At 35.0% G+C, this 22,794-nt stretch overlaps 1 protein-coding gene across 1 annotated transcript in view; it reads left to right on the top strand.

The window, feature by feature from the left end:
- Positions 1–22,794, top strand: part of CTNNA3 (catenin alpha 3) — a 1,394,003-nt gene that overhangs the window by 156,468 nt on the left and 1,214,741 nt on the right. The window contains exon 5 of the mRNA XM_046026581.1: positions 5,109–5,312. Coding sequence (XP_045882537.1) covers positions 5,109–5,312 — 204 coding nt within the window. The remainder of the gene's footprint in view (positions 1–5,108; positions 5,313–22,794) is intronic.

Below are 22,794 nucleotides of genomic sequence, written 5' to 3'. Positions count from 1 at the left end.
CATAATTTTTTGGTTGCCATTAGGCATAAATAACACATTTTATAGTAATAACAGTTTATTTTAACCTGAGAACAACTTAACTTTGGTTGCATACAAAAACCATATACTTAAAAAAAAAGATTTATTTATTTATTGGAGAGAGAGAGTATGGGAAGAGGGCCAGAGGGAGATAATCTCAAGTATCTTAAGTAGACTCCCTTTTGAGTGCAGAGCCTGATGTAGGCTCAATCCCAGGATTCTGAGATCATGAGTTGGGCTAAAGCCAAGAGTCAGATGCTTAACCAACTGAGCCATCCAGAGTCTCCCAAAATCATGGGCTTTTACCTCCTCACATTTTTTTTTTTATTCTTGTTACCACTTACATCTTTTTATGTTGTGTTCCTTAGTAAAGTTTTATAGCTTTAGTTATTTTTAATATTTTTAACTGTTATACTGTAGTTGTAAGTGATTTATCCACCATCATTACAATGTTAGAGTATTCTGAATTGATATATTTGTCCTTTTTTAAAGATCTTATTTATTTGACAGAAAGAGAGAGAGAGTGACAGCAAGAGAGGGAATACAAACAAGCAGGGGGAGTGGGAGAGGGAGAAGCAGGCTTCCCACTGATTAGGAAGTCCATTGTGGGGCTCGATCCCAGGACCCGGGATCATGACCTGAGCCAAAGGCAGATTCTTAACAATTGAGCCACCCAGGCACCCTGATATATTTGTCTTTACTTGTGAGTTTTACACCTTCATTTGTTTTCATGTTGCTAATTTGTATCCTTTGTTTCAATTTGAACTCTCTTTAGCATCTCTTATAATGTGGGCCTTGTGGTGATGTACCTCAGCTTTTCTTTGGAAATGTCTTTATCTCTTCTTCTGAAGAACATCTTTGCCAGTTATGGTATTCTTGGTTGCCACCTTTTTCTTACAGTCTTTTGAATATATCATTTCACTTTCTCCTGACCATCAAGATTTCTACTGAGAAGTGTGATGATAATTTTATGGGAGCTACCTTGTATTAGATAAGTTGATTTTCTCTTGCTGCTTTCAATATTCTTTTTTGTCTTTGACTTTTGACAATTTGATTAAAATGTATCTCAGTGAAGATCTTTTTATGTTTATCCTGTTTGGGATTCTTTGTGCTTTATGGATCTGGGTGTTTATTTCCTTCCCCAGTTCTTTAAATTTTTTTGGTCATTATATATTATATATTTTTTAAAGATTTTATTTATTTATTTGACAGAAAGAGAGATCACAAGTAGGCAGAGAGGCAGGCAGAGAGAGAGGGGGAAGCAGGCTCCCTGCTGAGCAGAGAGCCCGATGCGGGACTCGATCCCAAGCCTCTGGGATCATGACCTGAGCCGAAGGCAGAGGCTTTAACCCACTGAGCCACCCAGGTGACTGGTCATTATATTTTTAAATAAGATTTCGGAAACTTTTTCTTTTTCTTTTCCTTCTGGGATTCCCATGATGTGTATATTGATTTTGGGGGGATGCTGTTCCAAAGAGCTCTAAGCTTTCTTAACTCATTTTAATAATTTTTCTTTTTGTTCCTCTGACTAGGTAATTTCAAAGGATTTGTCCTTGAGTTCATTGATCCTTTCTTTTGCATACTTAACTACTCTGTTCTTGATCCCTTTAGTGGATTTACACTACAATCATTGTATTCTTTAGCCCCTGGACTTCTGTTAGGTTATTTTTTATGATTTCTCTCTCTTTGTTAAACTTACCATTTTGTTCATGTATTGTTTTCCTGACTTCATTGAATTGTCTATTTGTGTTTTCTCCTGGTGAGCTTTTAAAGATGATTATTTTGAATTATTTTTTAGGCAATTAGTAAATCACTATTTCTTTAGGATCAGCTACTGCACCTTGATTTTGTTCTTTTGTTGAGACCATATTTCTTTGGTTCTTTAGTTCTTCATGTTGCTTGAAACCTTCCATGCTATCTTCACATTTGAAGCAGTCACTTCCTCTTTACTGACTGGCTTTAAGAGAGAAAGATCTTTATCATTCAACCAGGCTAGAGATAAATGGGGTCTCTCAGACTCTTTCTATGTGGGAGCTTGCTTTATTTTTTTATTATTCCCTTGTGGGAGAAGTCTTAGGCTGTGTGCCTTAGCTTGATCCTGCAAAGCCAGGCCAGGTGCTGACATCCTCCTGTTTATCTTCCCAAGGTCATTGCCCTGAGGTGTTCAAGGTTATGCATCTCTTCCTAATCCAGCAGATCCAGCTGGATGCTGGTATTTGTGTGCTTTCTGTGGGAGTTCCCATGCCTTGTCTGCAGGAGAGCATAGGGTATTGGCTACTGGAGGGAGGGGTTGCATGGAATGCTGGGAGTACATGTTGGCTAGTTGTGGGATCTCTAGGTGGAGGTCCCACTGGGTTTGTGGGCAGAATTCTTACTAGAATCCACACTCTAGTTAGTAGGATCTACAACTTGTTGAAATCCATGCGTGAGTTGCTCTGAGCTCTTGTCTTTTTCTCTGCTCTTACCAATTCCCAGATTATTCAGTTTTCCCATTTCTTTCAATATTCTGGGTATGGAAAGATGGATATGGGTCTCTTAGACACCCTCTTCAGAAGACTGGGGAAGCTTAGGGCCCACATTGCTCTCATTTTTTCCAGTGCAATAAATTATAAGTGAGGGCAGTATCTGTAGGCCCTGTGCTGTTTTACCTTGACATGAGTAAAGTGAAAGTAGTGGGTTTTTGTTTGTTTGTTTTGTTTTTGTTTGTTTTTAATCCTTTTCAATGCTTCTGTTTTTTGGTTGTTTGCTCCACTGGGGTGCCAGAACCATTCAGCTGTACACTGAGATATTCTAATTTGTGGATCATTGTTAAATCAGTTTCTATAGAGACGTATGGTAGGGAGCCTTGTTTAGGAGAGACAATTTTTTACTTCATAGGTCTCAAATATCCATTCTAGTTTATACAACATTCAAGTTATGTAAAAAACCCTTACCTTTTTTTATCGATTTAATGACAAGGTTAGTGAAAATTTTTATAGGATGTAAATAGGAAGACAGTGGTTTTAGGCAGAATGAAGAGTCCTGCATGTGGGTATCAGATGTCAGAGCACAGGCATTGGTTCAAGTTTAGATAAGATCACAGAATTTGGTTTTAAAGGTCAGGGAAATAAAAATCCAAGGTAAGATAGTTCAAGGAATTGTCCTGTAGGGCAGGAACTAGAGTGAGCTTAATCCTATAAGAAAGACTATTTTCTGTCATGAAATCATTGTCAGAACATCTAAAATTACATTTCTTGTAATAATACTTATAGGTAAACATTTGAAATTTAGTCAGATTTACTTATCATTATAAGCAGGAGACATGCTAACTGCTCCTAAGACATCTTTTAATGGCATTTGGGCAAGTAATTCTGTTGCCCTCAGTCTCCTCTCAATGATAATATCACATTGGAGGGACATTTTCAAAAAGGTTTTAATTGGTTTAATAATTGTTATGAAACACTGGAGTAGAATGTATGACATTAGTGAGCCAAAGAAAGACACGGTAAAATGGGGAATGAAAAAAGGAGGTAGATTTATTTGTAAGTGACTCCTTGATGGATGGCCAAGCTTATGGTAGAGTTATTATCTAGTCAAGAAGATTATGCACTGGATAAAGAAAGTGTTGAATTTGGTATTTGTAAAAATAATTTCCTTTCTATTTTTTTTTCATTTTTTGTCCATCTAAAAGAGAAAAATGGAGAGACTAAGTAGCACAGGAGAAAAATAGGAAGGAAATAGAATCATGAAAGGAAGAATTCTGCTTAAAAATTTTAGGACATTTTATTTTATAAAAGATCTAGTTGTATTTTATATTGTATGTGAACATTACACAGGACTAATTTTTCTTTTTTTCTAAATGTTTAGAAATGTTTTTTTTTCTTTCTATAATGATTTTCTTTTCCTAGCTTGACATAGAATTTTAGTTTTAAAAATTTTATCCTCCTTTTGATCCCCAAAGATTTATCATAATATAATAAGACAATGATCAGTGTAAGATACATACATACACACAATATACATACACCTCTGTGTATGTGTGTTAACATATCACTGTGTGTATTTTTGTTTGTATATGTATGCTCACATATGCACTCACATTTTGAAAATTATTATATGATTTTATTTTATGCTAAGAGTTCTTCAGAGAGCTTTTATTTGATACTATTTTTTCCCCAATTATCACATTATGCTTAAATCTTGGAAAGGCTTCCTCTCTCAATATATTTTAAAAAAAGAACCCTTGGAGCCACATAACCTCCATCTTTTCATCATAGGCTACTGATTTTCTTGACTTCTATTCCCTGAAGACTTCTATTGATGGAAACATTAAAAATACCATGTCAGGTTCCAAATAGTAGGAAATAGCTGGCAGTTATAATAGATCAATGGAAGATAGATTTTTACTTTCTAAATAAATAATTAAATTCAGAATTCTCTTTGATAAGTTAGTGTTGAGGCTAATTAGAATGTATGATTTACAGTGAGGCATAATGAAAATAATAGTGAATTAGGTATTTACAACCTGGATACTTGTCTGAAATCACTGTTTATTTGCTCAGTGACCTTTGGCAAGAGAGCCTCAGCTTGACTCATCACCAACTGAAATGTGTATTTAATATCTTTACTGCCCAGCTCTTTTTAATGTTGTTAAGATGAAATGATATATGTGAAAATATTATGTAAACAATGAAGTTCTATATTAAGGTGACTATTATAAATTATAGTTGATATGTGCCATGGACTCTATTAAGCATTCACATAATTCTTACACCAGTTTTATGGGACAACCAACATTTTAATATTCCAATTTTACAGATCAGGAAGGTGAGGTTCATAGTGTGTAAGATATTTGATTGAGCTCACACTATCTATTATTGGGAAAGGCAAGATTTGGATACTGGTTTGTTTGACACTAGACTTGATGCTCATAATTGCACAATTTTTATCTCTCATTTGAATAATAATTCCTATATAGGATAATGCATGGAAATAAATTCTCTTTTTTTAAATCACTTCTGAATTCTAAATGTGAAAATGAAATAATATTTATTTTTCCTAAAAGCAGAATGTAATGGAGTTCTAATTATTGAAATGTATTCTTCCTTTAGAATTTAATTGTCTTGGATCCACTCACAGTGACTGAGGAAGAAATTAGACCATCTCTAGAGAAACGTCTTGAAGCCATTATCAGTGGGGCTGCACTATTGGCTGACTCTTCATGCACTAGAGATTTCCATCGGGAACGGATTATTGCAGAATGCAATGCCATTCGCCAGGCTCTCCAGGACCTGCTTTCAGAGTACATGAACAATGTAGGTAACTTGTTTTCCCCCAACCCCATTCACTGCTTATATGCTGAGGGTCTTTCTGTGTACAAATGTGATAAATTACAAATGAGTACATGATTTTACATAGGCTGGCTTTCTGAGTGGGTTCTACTCACAAAGTACAGCATTGATATAGGAATTTCTAGGGATGAGATCCAACAATATATAATTGTTTTGTTTGAGTCACTATCTAAATATTAGTTGAAGAAGGGAGTCAAAATTGGAGAAAAGAAATTGGATTTGGACATCAATTTAAAGGATAAAAGGAAGATAAAGAAAAGGGCAGGTTGTTCAGGATTTCGTTGGTGAATAAGAAAATCAGAATTCAGACAGTATTAGATGAAGTCAATGTTGAAGGGATCAGGGGTTATTTTTGTAACTATAGCTCCTAACCTTTTCACACGTGACATAATGTCTTAATTTTTTTGCAGTTTTAGCTATCTCTTGGGAATATGAGAAATGCTATCTAAATTTAGACACATGTAAAAATATTTGTTTCAAGATGCTCTTGGTTTCATTTCATAAATCTTCATATATGACATATTAATTTCATATGTACATATTTACATCCATCTATAGAGTATCTATGCCAATTCTTACATTCAAATCTTGCTGCTGTTTTCAAAATGAAGAAAGCCTTGACGACATTGTCAAGCATATATTGAGCATAAAGAATTCCTAAATAATAGGGCTAAACAAAATGAAGGATTTATAATATGTATATAATTAATATATAATAATATATATTTATAAAATATTTTGTTCATCTGCCTTACAAATGGAATAATTAAAGAATTATGAAGGTACATTTTGAAAATTATTAGTTACAAATCATATGACTTTTTGGACATGAAGTTGAAGATTTAGGATTGTTCAGTGTAAGTAATTTATGTGAATAATTGAAATGTGCTAAAATTAGTTAATGAATTTTAAGGCTCCTTCTGCACATTTGATGTATCTCCATACTCTTAATATTTGATGACTTTGGCTCCTGACCAAAAATCTCTTGCCTGTCAAGAAATCAAAGGCAGATTTTGTTAACAAGAAGAACATGTTAGTAACATCATGTCCTGCTTCTAAAGCTAGAATAGTTCCATTTTTAGTACATGATATATTTTTTTATTTCCAGTATTTTTAAAATTTTTTATGGAAAATTATGACAAAGTGTAAGAAATAGAAAATTATATAAGGCAAGCCTGAACCCAGAGAGCACATAATATATTTTTAGTTAAAGACTTTTTAAGGGAATTCATCACTTATAAGAAACTTAGAAGATAATATTGTATTGGATTTCCTTCTCCCATGTTCTTTAAACTATTAAAATTATTATTCTCATATTTGTAGGTGAAATGCAATTAAATGTTTATTTTATCTTTAATTATTAAATTATAGATAAATTCCCTTTATCAGACATAGATAAAGTTGTTTTATTCCTTTAGATGCAAAAGCAAACAGATACACAAAAACAGTCACCCACATACATAGTCAGGAATGGCTATGTAATTGTGGAGCTTGATGCCAAATGAAAATGCAAGTATTCTTCAAAAGCAGGGAAAAAAACTCTTTTCCTTTTTCACAGTCTTGTTTGACCCAAGAAAGGTGATTTTTATTTGCTATTTAGTGTTAGATTCTCTAGTACATAGGGCTAATTGTGGGAACATGCAGATCCTCTCAGGTGTCTGTCGCTCTTCTCCATGACTGTGACCCATTTGCCTCCACCAGAAGTGGCAGCAATTGTTGTGTGGGGGAGCAGGTGGCTAAGGACCTGTGCCTGGAAGGCAGAGCTAAATGTGAGTCTAAGACATATGCTTCATCACTCCGTCAGACTTCACTAATATAACCAAATTCAAAGATAAATTTCTTAAAAATTTTGAGACTGTGATAGCTGAGCATTAAAGGCCAACCATAAGGTTTCTTTCTGAGTATGGGCACCTATGTGCAGTCCCATGCCCCTGAAGCTGGTCCTGTACATCATAAATGCATATCACGTAAGCGATTTTATGGTTCTCTTCAACTTTGGGTTTAAAAGTATTTGAGTTAAAAACTCTTCATACCAAAGGTAAAGTGATGGAAGCATTCTGCCCTGGGTGCAATCATTAAGATCTTGCATAATATCTAGATATTTATAAATAATAGTAAGACTAACTGAAAGTTGGTCTGCTTTTTATTTTCACCATGCTCTAGCAGTTCTAAATGTTAAGTGATAAAATGTTTTTTTCAAAATTCTTTTGTTCTTCTAAGTTCTAAACAGTTACTTTGGTTATAAGTGATGTTTAGTAGTATGTATGTATGATTCAGATTGCACATTTTATGATTATACTTTAATAACCATTATATTCCTTATGCATTTAAACAGCAGATTCAAAATAAACAATGATGACACAGTGATTGTAAAGACAAGGAACTATGAAATAGAGTCACTTCAATTCTGTTGTTTTATATCATATGGAATTTTATTTAAATTTAAAAAGCATGACAATGAAACAGTATGAATTTCCATGGGTAATATTTGTGTTAAGTCAATGCAGATTTTTATGCATGTGAACTTCATATGCGAAATCTTTTTTTATTTGTGAAATATTTTATTGAATTTGAGTACTAACTTTGAAATTTGTTTTCCTTTAAGATTTGTCAATTGCTTTAAAGTTTAAGAACAAGTCAGGAGAATAATGATTTTTACTGAAAAATAATTTTGTCATACAGAGAAGAGAGTTGTTTAAATAGCTACTCCAGGTATAAAATATGCTAAGTGAGGCACTAAAAGTACATAGGTATTTTTCTGTGTTTTACTGCTCTTTTTCTTAACAAGGATCTACTCATATTCAGTTTCAAGGCCCATTTGTCAAGTAAGCAAAACTTACTTAAGTTACTAATATCTTGATAGGTATGTTGGTTTTAAAACAAGGTAAGTTCTATATTAGAAGAGTGAAGTGGAAAGAAATTTTTTCATTTATAATCTGCAAATAATTAAGATCAGAGAGAAGTAGCTTTTAAAAATCATGTCCAGATAATTATCTTAACTCATTTTTTTCCCAAGGGTAGACTCAATTAGTAATTTAAATGTTTTTCAGTTATTTAATTGATTAGATTGCACTACTCTTCATACTTGATAGAGGTTGCTTTCTTCTTTCCTCCTTTGCACATGTTTCCTCTTCTTCTCTTCTGGAAAAGGAGAGTAAACACCCCAGAAATACCTCTCAGTTATGGTACTTCGCCATTTTTAGCTCTCATCCCTGTTGGAATTCATGTGTTTACTTGTCTGCCATCTCTGCTGGACAGGAGCTCTAAGAGAGTGAGGATTATCTCCCTTGCTCTTTAAACAGAGAATTTCAGGTAGCAGGAGCTCAGTAGTTATTATTTGGATACAAGTAAATTGAGTTTAGTACTTGCTTCTTTTCAGTTTTTAAAATTAAAATGACAATGTGTCTAAAGCAATTAATTTGTGTTTATTTATTATATTAAATGATTACCATGGAGAAAACATGAGGAAGATTAATGATAAGAACAGATACACAGAAAAGGAAGAAGTGAGAAAGCTGTTCTTTGGGTGATCTTAGTATATTTGTATATTCCTTTCTCTTAGGATATAATATGAAATACTTCTTGAGGAAGGCTTTTTTTTTTTTCAGGGAATTAAAGAATTACAGTGTGTGGGTAATGTCTGGTGATCTGCCCTAATGTTGGTGTAGAGGTCAGAGCAGGAGGAGCTAAATTTATGCAGTGGTGGTCCACATGGTCAGAAATCCATGTATATGTACATTATATTAACATTATATTATAAGTACAACTCATTAATAATAAAAATGAATTTTTAGTATTATGAGAATGCACTGCAAAGGCAGTTTAATAGCTCTTTTTTTCACGTAAAAATATAGTATTTTAGGCCTTATACTAGTATCTTGACCTAGACAATGAATATTGGAATTAAATAGCAGGAACCAATCTGGAAAAATAGTGGGGTATATTTTCAGAACAGATTCCCAGGTTTTATTCCAGGGTTATTTCACAAATGATGCTTCTTTATGCCTTTCATTAGCTTTAATGAAAGGGAATGTACTTTCCTGGTATATATCAAAACTTTCTCAGAATTTGCTCAAAGATTTTAGGATAGCTGATGTACTCCAGTCTTCAACTTCCAGTTTAAGGAATGCAGTGTTTCATTTTGTGGGCTTGGTTTACTTTTCAGTTTAGTTTTGAGCTTTTGTAATTGGGCTGTTGATGATTATTGAGACATAATAAAGATAACTGTGAAAACTTAAGACAAGATTAACACTTATAAACTGTGGATGTTTTATATTAATGTGACTTCAAGGCTTCAAATTTTGTAAGCCTGTTGAGTACAGAGAAGTTCAGCAGTGGGAAATGAATGTAGTTTATGTTTTCTCAGGTTTAGTCCACATGACCAGTTTAAGTATAAATTACTTTCTTAAACAGATCTTTTTTTGTCTTGATCATTTTTTTTGACTGAAACTCTATGTTTAGTGTCTTGTGACATTGGTAAGAAATTAGTAGGAAATGAAACCCGATGGATCCATTACAGATAAAACAGACCACCACTTACCACTCTAATGATTATATACATTTGTTGTAATATTTTCCATATATTTATGGAAATATTTTTCCATATATATATAGGAATAATTATTTTATATCCATAGCTCAATAGTTGACACAAATCTCACTGGGATAAAAAAAGGAAGTGTTAGGGACACCTGGGTGGCTCAGTGGGTTAAAGCCTCTGCCTTCGGCTCAGGTCATAACCCCAGGATCCTGGGACTGAGTCCCGGATTGGGCTCTCTGCTCAGCTGGGAGCCTACTTCCCTTCCTCTCTCTCTGCCTGCCTCTCTGCCTACTTGTGATCTTTCTCTCTGTCAAATAAATAAAATCTTTAAAAAAAAAAAGGAAATGTTAGCAATGCTGCATTCTTTTTAAAAATTTTTGTAATTTTTTTATTAACATATAATGTATTATTAGCCCCAGGGGTACAGGTCTGTGAATCACCGGGTTTACGCACTTCACAGCACTCACCATAGCACATACCTTCTCCAATGTCCATAACCCTACCACCCTCTCCCTATCCCCCCTCCCCCAGGCAACCCTCAGTTTGTTTTGTGAGAATAAGAGTCTCTTATGGTTTGTCTCCCTCCTGATCCTATCCTGTTTCATTTATTCTTTTCCTATCCCCAAGCCCCCCACATTGCATCTCAACTTCCTCATATCAGGGAGATCATAAGACAGTTGTCTTCTTTGATTGACTTATTTTGCTAAGTATAATACCCTCTAGTTCCATCCATGTTGTCACAAATGGCAAGATTTCATTTCTTTTGATGGTTACATAGTATTCCATTGTATATACCACATCTTCTTTATCCATTCATCTGTTGATGGACATCTAGGTTCTTTCCATAGTTTGGCTATTGTGGACATTGCTGCTATAAACATCCAGGTGCATGTGCCCCTTCAGACATTTCTTCAAAGAAGACATGCAGATGGCCAACAGACACATGAGAAAGTGCTCCACATCACTCGGCATCAGGGAAATACAAATCAAAACCACAATAAGATACCACCTCACACCAGTCAGAATGGCTAAAATTAACAAGTCAGGAAATGACAGATGCTGGCAAGGATGCGGAGAAAGGGGAGCCCTCCTACACTGTTGGTGGGAATGCAAGCTGGTGCAACCACTCTGGAAAACAGCATGAAGGTTCCTCAAAATGTTGAAAATAGAACTACCCTATGACCCAGCAATTGCACTACTGGGTATTTACCCTAAAGATACAAATATACTGCAATGCTGCATTCTTTTCTGAAGTCCATTTCTTTGTCTTTTCCAGATTCTAGAGGCCATCCACATTTGTTGGCTCATAGCCTCTTTCTCCATCTTCACACCCAGCTTTGTCACATTTCTCAGACTCTGTTTCTGTCCCCACATCTCTTTCTCTGACCCCAGTCAGGAAGCGTTTTCTACTTTTTAGGATTCGTGTGATTAGATAGGGCCTGCCCAGATTATCCAGGATAGTCATGCCATCTCATGGCTTTTAGCTTTATTTACATCAGCAAACTTCCTTTTGCCATGTAAGGTAACATGCTCACAGGTCCTGGGAATAAGGGTGTGAGTATTTCTGGGAGCCCCATGACATACACTAATATCAGTCTTCCTGAGTCTCTTCTGTGGAATTGTCATTGCTCCTTATATTTTGAATCTATTATAGTAGTTAGTATCCCTTATTTACTTTAGGCTTTATGCAGTCAAATCACATGTCTGTTTTATTTACTATTTTATCTCAAGCCCCAGCCACAATACTTGACATTACAAAAAGTTAGATTATATTTTTGAATGAAAAAATGAAATGAAATTATTGCATACTGTATATGCCATATACTGGAGAAAGAGCTTCTTTGACATTAAATGAAATGAGTTCCAAGCATCTACTAGATTTATGTGGTGGATTGCCTGTTATAAAACGTCTTATTTTGCAAAGTATAGGTCTTTTCTAAAAATCAGTGTGAAATTCAGAAACATAATTTTCTCATCACAGTCTCTTCATTTGGATGCACATCCAGATATATTACAAAACAAGATTTTTACTAATTAAAAATATACTCCAGAGAATATTCAGAATCAGATAAAGTTTAACTTTTTTTTAAACTTAGAATTATATTTTTCTAAGGTATTTATGTTGTTTTTCTTATACCTCCAGTGTTGGTTAGATCTAGTCCATCTTCTCTGATGTATAGTGTATATAAGGAATTCTTCATGTGGTTAGGGCAGAGCAACAAGGCTGTCTAAAGAAGGAAGGGTTTTTAGAGGGAAATCTGTTTGTTTGTTTTTTAAATGGTGGTCTTTCTATAATTAGTGAAAACAAATTTGGAGGTGGGTAGCCATCATACTTCAGTTCTAAGAATCAGTAGATATAGATATTTCTCCAGGGGTCAGTTGAAATCATGTTGATATTGTCAAGTTTGGATGTGTTGCTAGACAGGATCTTCATGTTATGTAAGATTATTGGTAAAGGTAACACTCAGATTGATATGTTACTAAAGAGGGTATTAGAGAGTTTAGTGAGTGATAGTTAAAGTAAATGAGTAAGGTCTGGCTCTTTGCAGGGAGCAATTTGCATTCCCAGACTTCTTACTTGCGCAATATTTTCTTCTTTTGGTGTCTCATGTGAAAGTGCCTTGTCAGTTCTCATTATGTACTTGTTGAGTGAGTAAATAATCAAATGGATTGACTTTTGTTATTTAGAGATCTTTTTCATTTGTAAGTTCTGGATTTAATCTATTCCCTCTCCTGGGGAATTACAAAGATTCACTAAGGCCAATAAAGAGATGTTAAAGGGTTTTTCTTCATTAAAAGCCCTCTATTTCTTTTCTGAAATCCATTTTAGAAATGATTTTAGCCTTGGGTGCCTGGGTGGCTCAGTTGATTAGCAACTGCCTTCAGCTCAGGTCATTATCCTGGAGTCCTGGGATAGAGTCCCACATTGGGCTCCCCTTGATCTGTGGGGAGTCTGCTTCCCTCTCCCTCTGCCTACCACTTCCCCTGCTTGTGCTCTTCCTCTCTCTGTGTCAAATAAATAAATAAAATCTTTAAAAAAGAGAAATGATGTCTTCGTTATTTGTCATGATGATAAGATAAAGTAGGTAGGATGATGTACATGCAATGAATCTTTGAATACTGGAGACGAGTTAGAATTCAAATTCTAAAAATGTAAAGGCAGCTTCCAAATCTCTTCCCTCTCCCCTCCCTTCCCCTCCCCTCCCCTTCCCTTCCCTTCTCTTCCCTTTCCTTCCCTTCCCTTCCCTTCCCTTCCCTTCTTTTCTCTTCTCTTTGTCTCTTCTTTTCTTTCTTCCTCCTACCCTCTCTCCCTTCCTCCCTTCCTCTCTCCCTCCCTCCCTTCCTTCCTTCCATTCTTTTGCAAAACTGGCTTTTCTAACACAGAGAAGAAGGCAAATATTTAGACAAAAAGTGAAGATGGCAGAATTTATCACAGATGAAAGAACAAGATAAGGCTAAGCCAGAGATCTAAGTGAAACAGATATAAATAACATGACTGATGGAGAACTTAAAGCAACAATAGTAATGATATGCGCTGGATTTGAGAAAAGAATAAAAGACATCAATCAGCAAGATCCCTAACACAGATATGAAAGAATTATAAAAAAATCAATCAGAGATGAAAAGTGTAATAAACAAGATTAGAAACACACTTGATGCAATGCACAGTAGGCTAGAAGAAAAAGAGGAATGAATTAATGACCTAGAAGACAAAATAATGAAAAGCAAGGAAGCTGAGCAAAAGAGAAAAAGAAAGAATTATGCAACACAAGAATAGACTTAGACAACTTAATGACTCCATCAAACAGAATAACATTCACATTATAGGGGTCCCAGAAGAAAGAGAAGAGGGGGCAAAAAATTCATTTGATGAAATAATAACTGAAAACCTTCCTTATCCAGGGAAGGAAACAGACATTCAGATCCCGGAGGCACAGAGGACTCCCATCAAAATAAAAAATATCAGGCCAACACCAAGATATATTGTAATTAAATTTACAAATATACTGATAAAGAAAAAAGTCTTAAAGCAGAAAACCAAAAGAAGTCATTAACTTACAATGGAAAACCCATATGAGGTGCTGGAGATTTTTCAACAGAAACTTGGCAAGCTGAAGAGAATGCATGGTATATTCAAAGTGCTGAATGGGTAACATCTGTAGTCAAGAATACTCTATCCAGGAAGGCTATCATTCAGAATAGAAAGAAAGATAAAGAGTTTCCTAAACAAAACTAAAGCATCATGATTATTAGCCCTGCAAGAAATATTAAAGGGGACCCTTTGAGTGGAATGGAGAGACCAAAAGTAACAGTATAAAGGCAGGAAACAGAAAAGGAATAAAAATTTTCTGTAAAAATTAGTCAAGTAACTCACAGAAGGAAGGATATAACATATGATAACAGATACCTAAAACATGGGGAGAAGAGGAGGAAATAATTGGTTCAAACTTGAATGACCATCAACTTAATATAGACTGCTGTTTACAGAAGTTATATGCAAGCCTAGTGGTAATCATATATCAAAATCACTGGGCACCTTGGATGGCTCAGTTGGTTAAATGGCTGACTTCAGCTTGGGTCATGATTTTGGAGTCCTGGGATTAAGCCCTGCCTTGGGCTTCTTGCTCAGCAGGGAGTCTACTTCTCCCTCTGTGCCTGCCCTTGCTCATGCTATCTCTCTCTCTCTCTCTCACTTTCGGTGGGGAAAAAAACAAAAACAAAAACAAAAACAACAACAACAATAACAAAACACAAAAAACCTACTGAGAAAAATGGAAATAATAAAGAAAAAGTAATCTAAACATATCACTAAAGAAAACTAGCAAAAACAAACAAAAAAAATCAAGAAGGATCAGAGAAAATCTCCAGGAACCACAAAATAATTAGTAAAATGTCAATAAATACATATCTATCAATAGTTACTTTGAATGTCAATGGACTAAATGCTCCTATCAAAAGACACAGTGTGTAGGAATGGATGAAAAACAAGACACATTTATATGCTGTATACAAGAGACTCATTTGAGATCTAAAGGCACTTGCAGATTGAAAGTGAGGGGATGGAGAAGCATTTATCATGCAAATTGAAAGAAAACCAGGGCAGCAATACTTATCATATTGGACAAAATAGGCTTTGAAACAAAGAGTGTAGGGGTGCCTGGGTGGCTCAGTTGTTAAGTGTCTGCCTTCAGCTCGGGTCATGATCCCAGGGTCCTGGGATCGAGTCCCATATCACGCTCCCTGCTCCATGGGAAGCCTGCTTCTCCCTCTCCCACTCCCTCTCCTGTATTCCTTCTGTCGCTGTGTCTCTCTCTGTCAAATAAATAAATAAAATCTTAAAAAAAAAAAACCAAAACCAAAGACTGTAACAAGATAAAGAAGGGCACTATGTAATAATATAGGGGACAATCCAACAAGAAGCTGTAACAATTATAAATGTTTATGCACCCAACATGGGAGCACCCAAATATATAAAATATTTAAAAAAATAAAGGGATTAATTGCTAATAACACAGTAATGGCAGGGGACTTTAACAACCCCACTCATATCCAGGGACAAATCATCTCAACAGAAAATCAACAAGAAAACAGTAGCTTTGAATGACACATTGGACCAGATGGACTTAACACATATATTCAGAACATTCCATCCTAAAACAGCAGAATACAGATTAGTTTCAAGTGCACATGGGTCATTCTCCAGAATAGATCATATATTTTGTAAGAAAATATGCCTCAACAAATAAAAAATGATTGAAGTCATCCCATGCTCCTTTTCTGACCACATGCTATGAAATTAGAAATCAACCACAAGAAAAAAATCTGGAAAGACCCAAAAATACATGGAAGTTAAACAGCATTCTACTAAACAATGAATGGGTTAAACAGAAAATCAAAGAAGAAATTAAAAAATACATGGAGACAAATGAAATGAAAACATAATCATCCACAACTTTTGGCATGCCGCAGAAGTGGTCTTATGAGGGAAATATATAGAATAAGTCCTAACTCAAGAAACAAGAAAAATCTCAAATAAACAAACTAGGCTTAAGACTAAAGGAGCCAGAAAAAGGACAACAAATGAAGCCTAAAGCCAGTAGAAGGAAGGAAATCATAAAGATTAGAACAGAAATGTGATATAGAAACCAAAAAACCCAATAGAACCCATCAGTAAAAGCAGGAACTGGTTCTTTGAAAAAGCAGTAAAATTGATAAACCTCTAGCCAAACTTATCAAAAGGACCTAAATAAATAGAAAGGACCTAAATAAATAGAATCACAAATGACAGAGGAGAAATAACAACCAACAGCACAGAAATACAAACAATTATAAGAGAACATTATAAAAAACTGTATGCCAACAAACTGGATCGCCTGGCAAAAATGGATAAATTCCTAGAAATATATAAGTGATCAAAACTGAAATGGTAAGAAATAGAAAACTTGAACAAACTGATTACCAGGAGAGAAATTGAATCAGTAATCAAAAAACAAATGAAAGTTCAGACCAGGTGGCTTCACAGGGGAATTCTACCAAACATTTAAAGAAGAAATAATACCTATTCTCTGCAGACTATTCAAAAAAAAAATAGAAAAGGAAGGAAGACTTCCAAATTCATTCTGAGGCCAGTATTACCCTGATCCCAAAATAAGATAAAGACAACTAAAAAAGAGAACTACAGGCCAATAAATCTGATGAACATAGATGCAGAAATTCTCAACAAAATGCTGACAAACTGAATCCAACAAAACTTTAAAAATATCATTCAATATTTTCTACTGGGATTTATTCCTGGGTTGCAAAGATGGTTCAATAGTCACAAGTCAACCAATGTGATACATTACATCACTAAAATAAAGAAAAAGAACCATATGATAATTTCAATAGATGTAGGAAAAGCATTTGACAAAGTACAACATCTATTCATGATAAAAGTCCTCAACGAAGTAGGTTTAGAGGGAACATATCTCAACATAATGAAGGCCATATCTGAAAAACCAACAGCTAACATCATCCTTAATGGGGAAAAACTGACAAATTTCCCCATAAGATCAGGAATAAGACAGGGGTATCTACTCTCACTACTTTTATTGACACAGTACTAGAAAGTTCTAACCAGAGCAATTAGACAATAACAACAAAAAAATAAAAGGCATCTGAGTTGGTAAGGAAGAAGTAAAACTTTCTCTGCAGATTAGCAAGTCTTTAAACCAATACTGTTAGAATTGATAAATGAATTTGGTAAAATCATAGGATACAAAATCAATGTGCAGAAATCTGTTGCATTTCCATACACCAGTAATGAGGCAGCAGAAATAGAAATTAAGGAATCAATTCCATTTAAAATTGCATCAAATCCAAAAAAAAAATAAAATTGCATCAAATCCAATAAAATACTTAGGCATAAAGCTAACAAAGAGGTAAAAGTCCTATGCTCTGAAAACTATAGAACACTGATGACAAAAATTAAAGATGAAACAAAGAAGTGGGAAGACACTCCTTGCTCATGGATTAGAAGAGAAAATATTGTTAAAATGCCTAAAATACCCAAAGCAAACTACATGTTTAATGCGATCCCTATCAAACTTACTCCAGCTAGAACAAATAATCCTAAAACAGCTCTTTTTCACAGAGCTAGAACAAATAATCCTAAAATTTTTATGGAACCACAAAAGACCCCAAATAGCCAAAGAAACCTTGATAAAAAAAAGTAAAGCTGGAAGCATCACAATTCCAGACTTAAAAGTCATATTGCAAAGCTATAGTGATCAGATATTACGATAGTGGTACAAAATCAATGGAACAGAATGGAAAATCCAGAAATGGACCCACAACTATATGATCAATTAATCTTTGACAAAGCAGTTAGAAATATCCAATGGGAAAAAGACAGCATCTTCAACAAATAGTGTTGTGAAAGTTGAGAACAACATTAAAAAGAATGAAATTGGACCACTTTCTTATACCACATACAAAAATAAACTCAAAATGGATCAAAGACCTAAATGTGAGTCCTGAAACCATAAAAATCCTAGAAGAGAACACAAGCAGTGGCTTCTTTCACATTGGCCATAGCAAATTTTTTCTAGATATGCCTCTTGAGGCAAAGGAAACAAAATAAAAAATAAACAATTGGGACTACATTAAAATAAAAAGCTGCTGTGAGAGTGAAGGAAATAGTCAACAAACTAAAGGCAACCTGCAGAATGGGAGAATGCAAAAGACATATCTGACAAAAGTATCCAAAATATATAGAACTTATAAAACTGAACATCTGAGAAATGGATAATCCAATTTAAAAAATGGGCAGAAGACATGAATAGACATTTCTCTAAAGAAGACAAGCAGATGGCCAATGGGCACATGAAAATATGCTCAACATCACTGATTATCAGGGAAAGAGAAATCAAAGCTACAATGAGATATCACCTCACACTGTCAGAATGGCCAAAATCAACAAACACAAGAAAAAAAAGGCATTAAAAATAGAAGTAACTTATGATCCAGCAATTCCATCATTAGGGATTTATCCAAAGGATTGGAAGGAGCACATATATCCTGATGTTTATAGTAGCACTATCAACAATAGCATGTGCAATGGTCCCAAATGTCCATTGAATAATTAATGGATAAAGAAGTTGGACAATGGAATATTACTCAATGATTAAAAAGAATGAAATCTTGCCATTTACAACAACGTGGATAGAACTAGAGTGTATTATGCTAAGTGAAATAAGTCAGTCAGAGAAAGACAAATACCACATGATTTTACTCATATGTGGAATTTAAGAAATAAAAGAAATGAACATAGGGGAAGGTCAAGAAAAAATAAGATGAAAACAGAGAGGGAGGCAAACCATAAGAGACTCTTAAGTATAGAGAATAAACTGAGGGTTGCTGGAGGGGAGGTTTGTGGGAGGATGGGCTAAATAAGTGATGGGCATTAAGGAGGACACTTGTTGGGATGTGCACTGAGGGTTATATATAAGTGATGAATCACTAAATCCTACTCCAGAAAACTGCTTCTACACTGTATGTTAACTAACTTGAATTTAAATTAAAAAAAAAATCATGGGTATCTTTATTAGAGGGCAAAAGATGAAGACCAAAGTCCTCTCTGGCATAGAAGATATAACCTTTGAAAAATTTTAACTGTGTATTGCTCTTTGCATGGAATATGTCTTGTCATTTTATGATATTCCACTACTTTTAAATTATTTTCATTTTCACAAATTACCTCATTCTCTTTCTGTGTTCTCTCTTTATCTGATTAGTTTCCTTTTAAAAAAATAATAAAAGCTGCCTACTTTTCTTATTTTAGCTTTTCTATTTTTTTTTTTAAATTTAAGTTCCAGTTAGTTAACATATAGTGTAATGCTAGTTTCAAGTGTAAAATATAGTGAATCCACACTTCCATATAACACCTGGTGCTCATCACAGTGCACTCCTTAATCCCATCACCTATTTAACCCATCTACCAACCCACCTGACATCTGGTAACCATTGGTTTATTCTCTATACTTAAGAGACTGTTTCTTGGTTTGCCTCTCTCCCTCTCTGTCCCTCTCTCTTTTTTTCCCCTTTGATTATTTGTTTTGTTTCTTCAATTCCACATATGAGTGAAATAATACGGTGTTTGTCTTTCTCTGACTGACTTAATCTTGCTTAGCATATTACCCTCTAGCACCATCCATGTTGTTGCAAATGGCAAGATTTAATTCTTTTTGATTGCTAATATTCCATTCTATAAGTCCCATATATATGTATAGCACATCTGTATCCATTCATCAGTCAACGGACATTAGTGCTGCTTCCATATCTTGGTTATGTAGATAAAGCTGTTCAAAACATGAGGGTGCATATATCTGTTTGAATTAGTATTTTTATGTTTTGGGCTAAACAGCTAATAGTGTGATTGTTGGATCATAGGGTTGTACTTATTTTTAATTTTTTGTGGAACCTTCACAGTGTTTTTCACAATGGCTGTACCAGTTCGCATTCCCACCAAGAGTGTAAGAGGGTTCTCTCCTTTCTCCACATCCTGGCCAGCATCTGTTTTTTCCTGAGTTGTTAATTTTAGCCATTCTCAGAGGTATAAAGTGGTATCTCATTGTGGTTTTGATTTGTATTTTCCTGATAATAAGTGAGGTTGAGCACAAGATTTCTAATATTTGTGGGGAAGGTTAGTTGCTCACTTTAGGTTTCAACTCATCCTTTCCCAAGACGTATGTTTCTTTACTCCGCAGTGTTCAAGTACTGCTCATGTAGTTCTTGGATGTTCCTGCTATTTTGTTTTTAAACATTGGACTTCACTCAAAGTTTTTTGTTACATTAAAAAAAGAAACAGTTTAACTGAGAGTAATGACAATAATAAAGTAGGAAGTAAGAGTCTTTTCATGAAGTGTTAGTTCAGTGTTGGACAAATAATAAGGGTTTTGAGCTGGGCATAATTCCTAGCTAGGAAATGATATTTGAATGAAGAGAAGGATTGTTGTCTTAGATCAGTACTTGGAAGCTGACTCTGAAATAAGGGTTAACACGAAGAAGGGTTTTTGGAGTTATTCTGTTGGGAGATAAACATATAAGGAAATGGAGAAGGCGGGATAGGGCGGAGGGAGAAGGGGACTTAGAATAGATCTCCCAACCATCCTATGGAGAGCTCTGGAGCTGGGATGGCCCTTTGCAGTTAGTTGTCCCACACTGAGATAAATCTTTATATCCCTACAAGCGTTAGTCATTACCTATGGGTCACTCATAGAAGCGGTGTCACCTTGAACAAGGGGCTCCCTGCAGCTGAAGGCAGTTCTTAGGGAGGGGCAGAGCTGTGAGTCATCTGTAGTTAATATTTCCTGTAAAGGAAAGTGAAGCACCATAGAATTCATTATAGAAGTTAATTGAAAAAAGTAATATGGTGGGGATTTTGGTAGGCCTTGGACAATGGAAAATTATCCTATGTTAACAACTCTGGTCAGTATAGTTGACCTTCCATAGTTTTTAATTTGCTGTTGGTAATGTTTGGGAAATTATTAGTTATTATTAGTCATATAATTTGTCATCCAACTCGAAATACTTTTGAGAGATCAAGGTGATCTATAATAATTAGCAGGTATTTACTGATCTACAAAAGGCCTAAGTCAGAACTCCCAAGCAGACCTAGATGTATGGTCACCTAGAAATATTGTGACTATATATGCACTACAGAAAGGATAATACATATGAAGGACTTTAAGAGGAATTTAACATATTTTATTGACAGATTCTATATTGGCCATAAAAGATAGCTAAAACATAAAGTTTGAGTTAAAATTCTATTAGTATTGTTGCAGTTTTTAGTCACATAATTCTTCTAGATACATTGTGCTAAGAACTGGTGATTTCTGAGTCTTAACAATCACAATCTTAGTTGTCAAGGAGAATCAAACAAATAAGCAAAAGCAAAATACAGCACAATAAGAACTATAATAGTAGTTAGTATTAAATACAATAATAGCACCAAGTAGGGAGTAGTAAACTCCTCTGTAGTTGATCAGTAGAGGCTTCACAGAGGAGAAAGCTCTTAGACTTGGTTTTGAAACATAGACAGTTGAGAATTCCAGAAAGGGGTAACAGCCCTTTTTGTGCAAAGGCACAAAAGCAGGAATCAATGTTGTGTGATTGGTGTGGGAAATATAATCAGTTTGTTTGGGATGAAATATATGGGAAAGAAGGAAAGCTGACCTATGAGACTAAGTATTTACAAATTTACAAATAGGCTTCTTTCAAATATTTAATTGACTTAAAATTTCTTTGCTTTCAAAACAAGCCGAATTTCAGTTAAAACATTTCTTTAATGCTAACCGATTATGAGTCATTCATAATATCATCTTAGCTATTTTATCTTCATAAATCAGTTTCCATTTGTGATATTATGGTTTATAATAAGTATATATTTGGTATTTGTCCACTTTTCTGGCATAGAGGTCCTAAAATCCTTGGAATTTTACAAATGATGAGAGTGATAAAGGTGTCTTTTGTTATATTAATGAGTCAGCTTTGGATCTAAGGATGAGAGCGTTGTTTGCCAGGAAACCAGCCCTGCAGTCAGAGGATTAAAACTGTCAGTATCACACCCTGACCTCCTGGGGAGAGGGGATGGGCTGCAATGGCCAATAATTTAATCAATCGTGCCTATTTAATGAAGCCTCCATAAAAACCCAAAGGATGGGGTTCAGAGAACTTTCAGATAGGTGAACTCATGGAGATTCAGGAATAGTGGCATACTTGAAGGACATATCTTGTGCCCTTTCCCACATATCTTGTCCTATGCATCTCTTCCATTTGGCTGTTTTTGAACTATATCCTTTTATAATACATTGGTAATTTAGTAAGTTAAATGCTTCTCTGAGTTCCAAGAGTCACTCTAGCCAATTTGAACCTCAGGAGGGGATTGGGATTGTAGTAACCTCTGGTTTATAGCCAATTGATCAGAATTACAGGTAGCAAACTGGTCTTGGAATTGGAATCTGAAGTGCTGGGGGAGAGTGGTGGTGACAAATTTGTAGTGCTGGACTCTGTTTTTAAAAGATTTATTTATCTGTTTTAGAGAGAGAGAGAGCATTAGTGGGAGGGGCAGAGGGAGAGAGGATCTCAAGCAGACTCTGTGCTGAGCACAGAGCCTGATGTAGGGCTCCATTTCATGACCTCAAGATCACAATCTGAACCAAAACTGAGTCAGATGTTCAACCAAATGTACCACCCTGGTGCCCATGTAGTACTAAACTCTGAATCTATGGTATATGATACTGTTTCTGGGTAAATGGTATCAGAATTGAGTTGAACTGTAGACCACCCAGCTGATGTTCTGAGAACTGCTTGTTGGCATGGGGGCATCTCTCCCCTGCCACACTGGAATTAGTACTAGAATCT

This window comes from Meles meles, chromosome 13 (genome assembly GCF_922984935.1).
Source record: "Meles meles chromosome 13, mMelMel3.1 paternal haplotype, whole genome shotgun sequence".
NCBI lineage: Eukaryota > Metazoa > Chordata > Mammalia > Carnivora > Mustelidae > Meles > Meles meles.
Note: the sequence above shows the minus strand (reverse complement) of the source record. Positions and strands in the feature narration are given on the sequence as shown.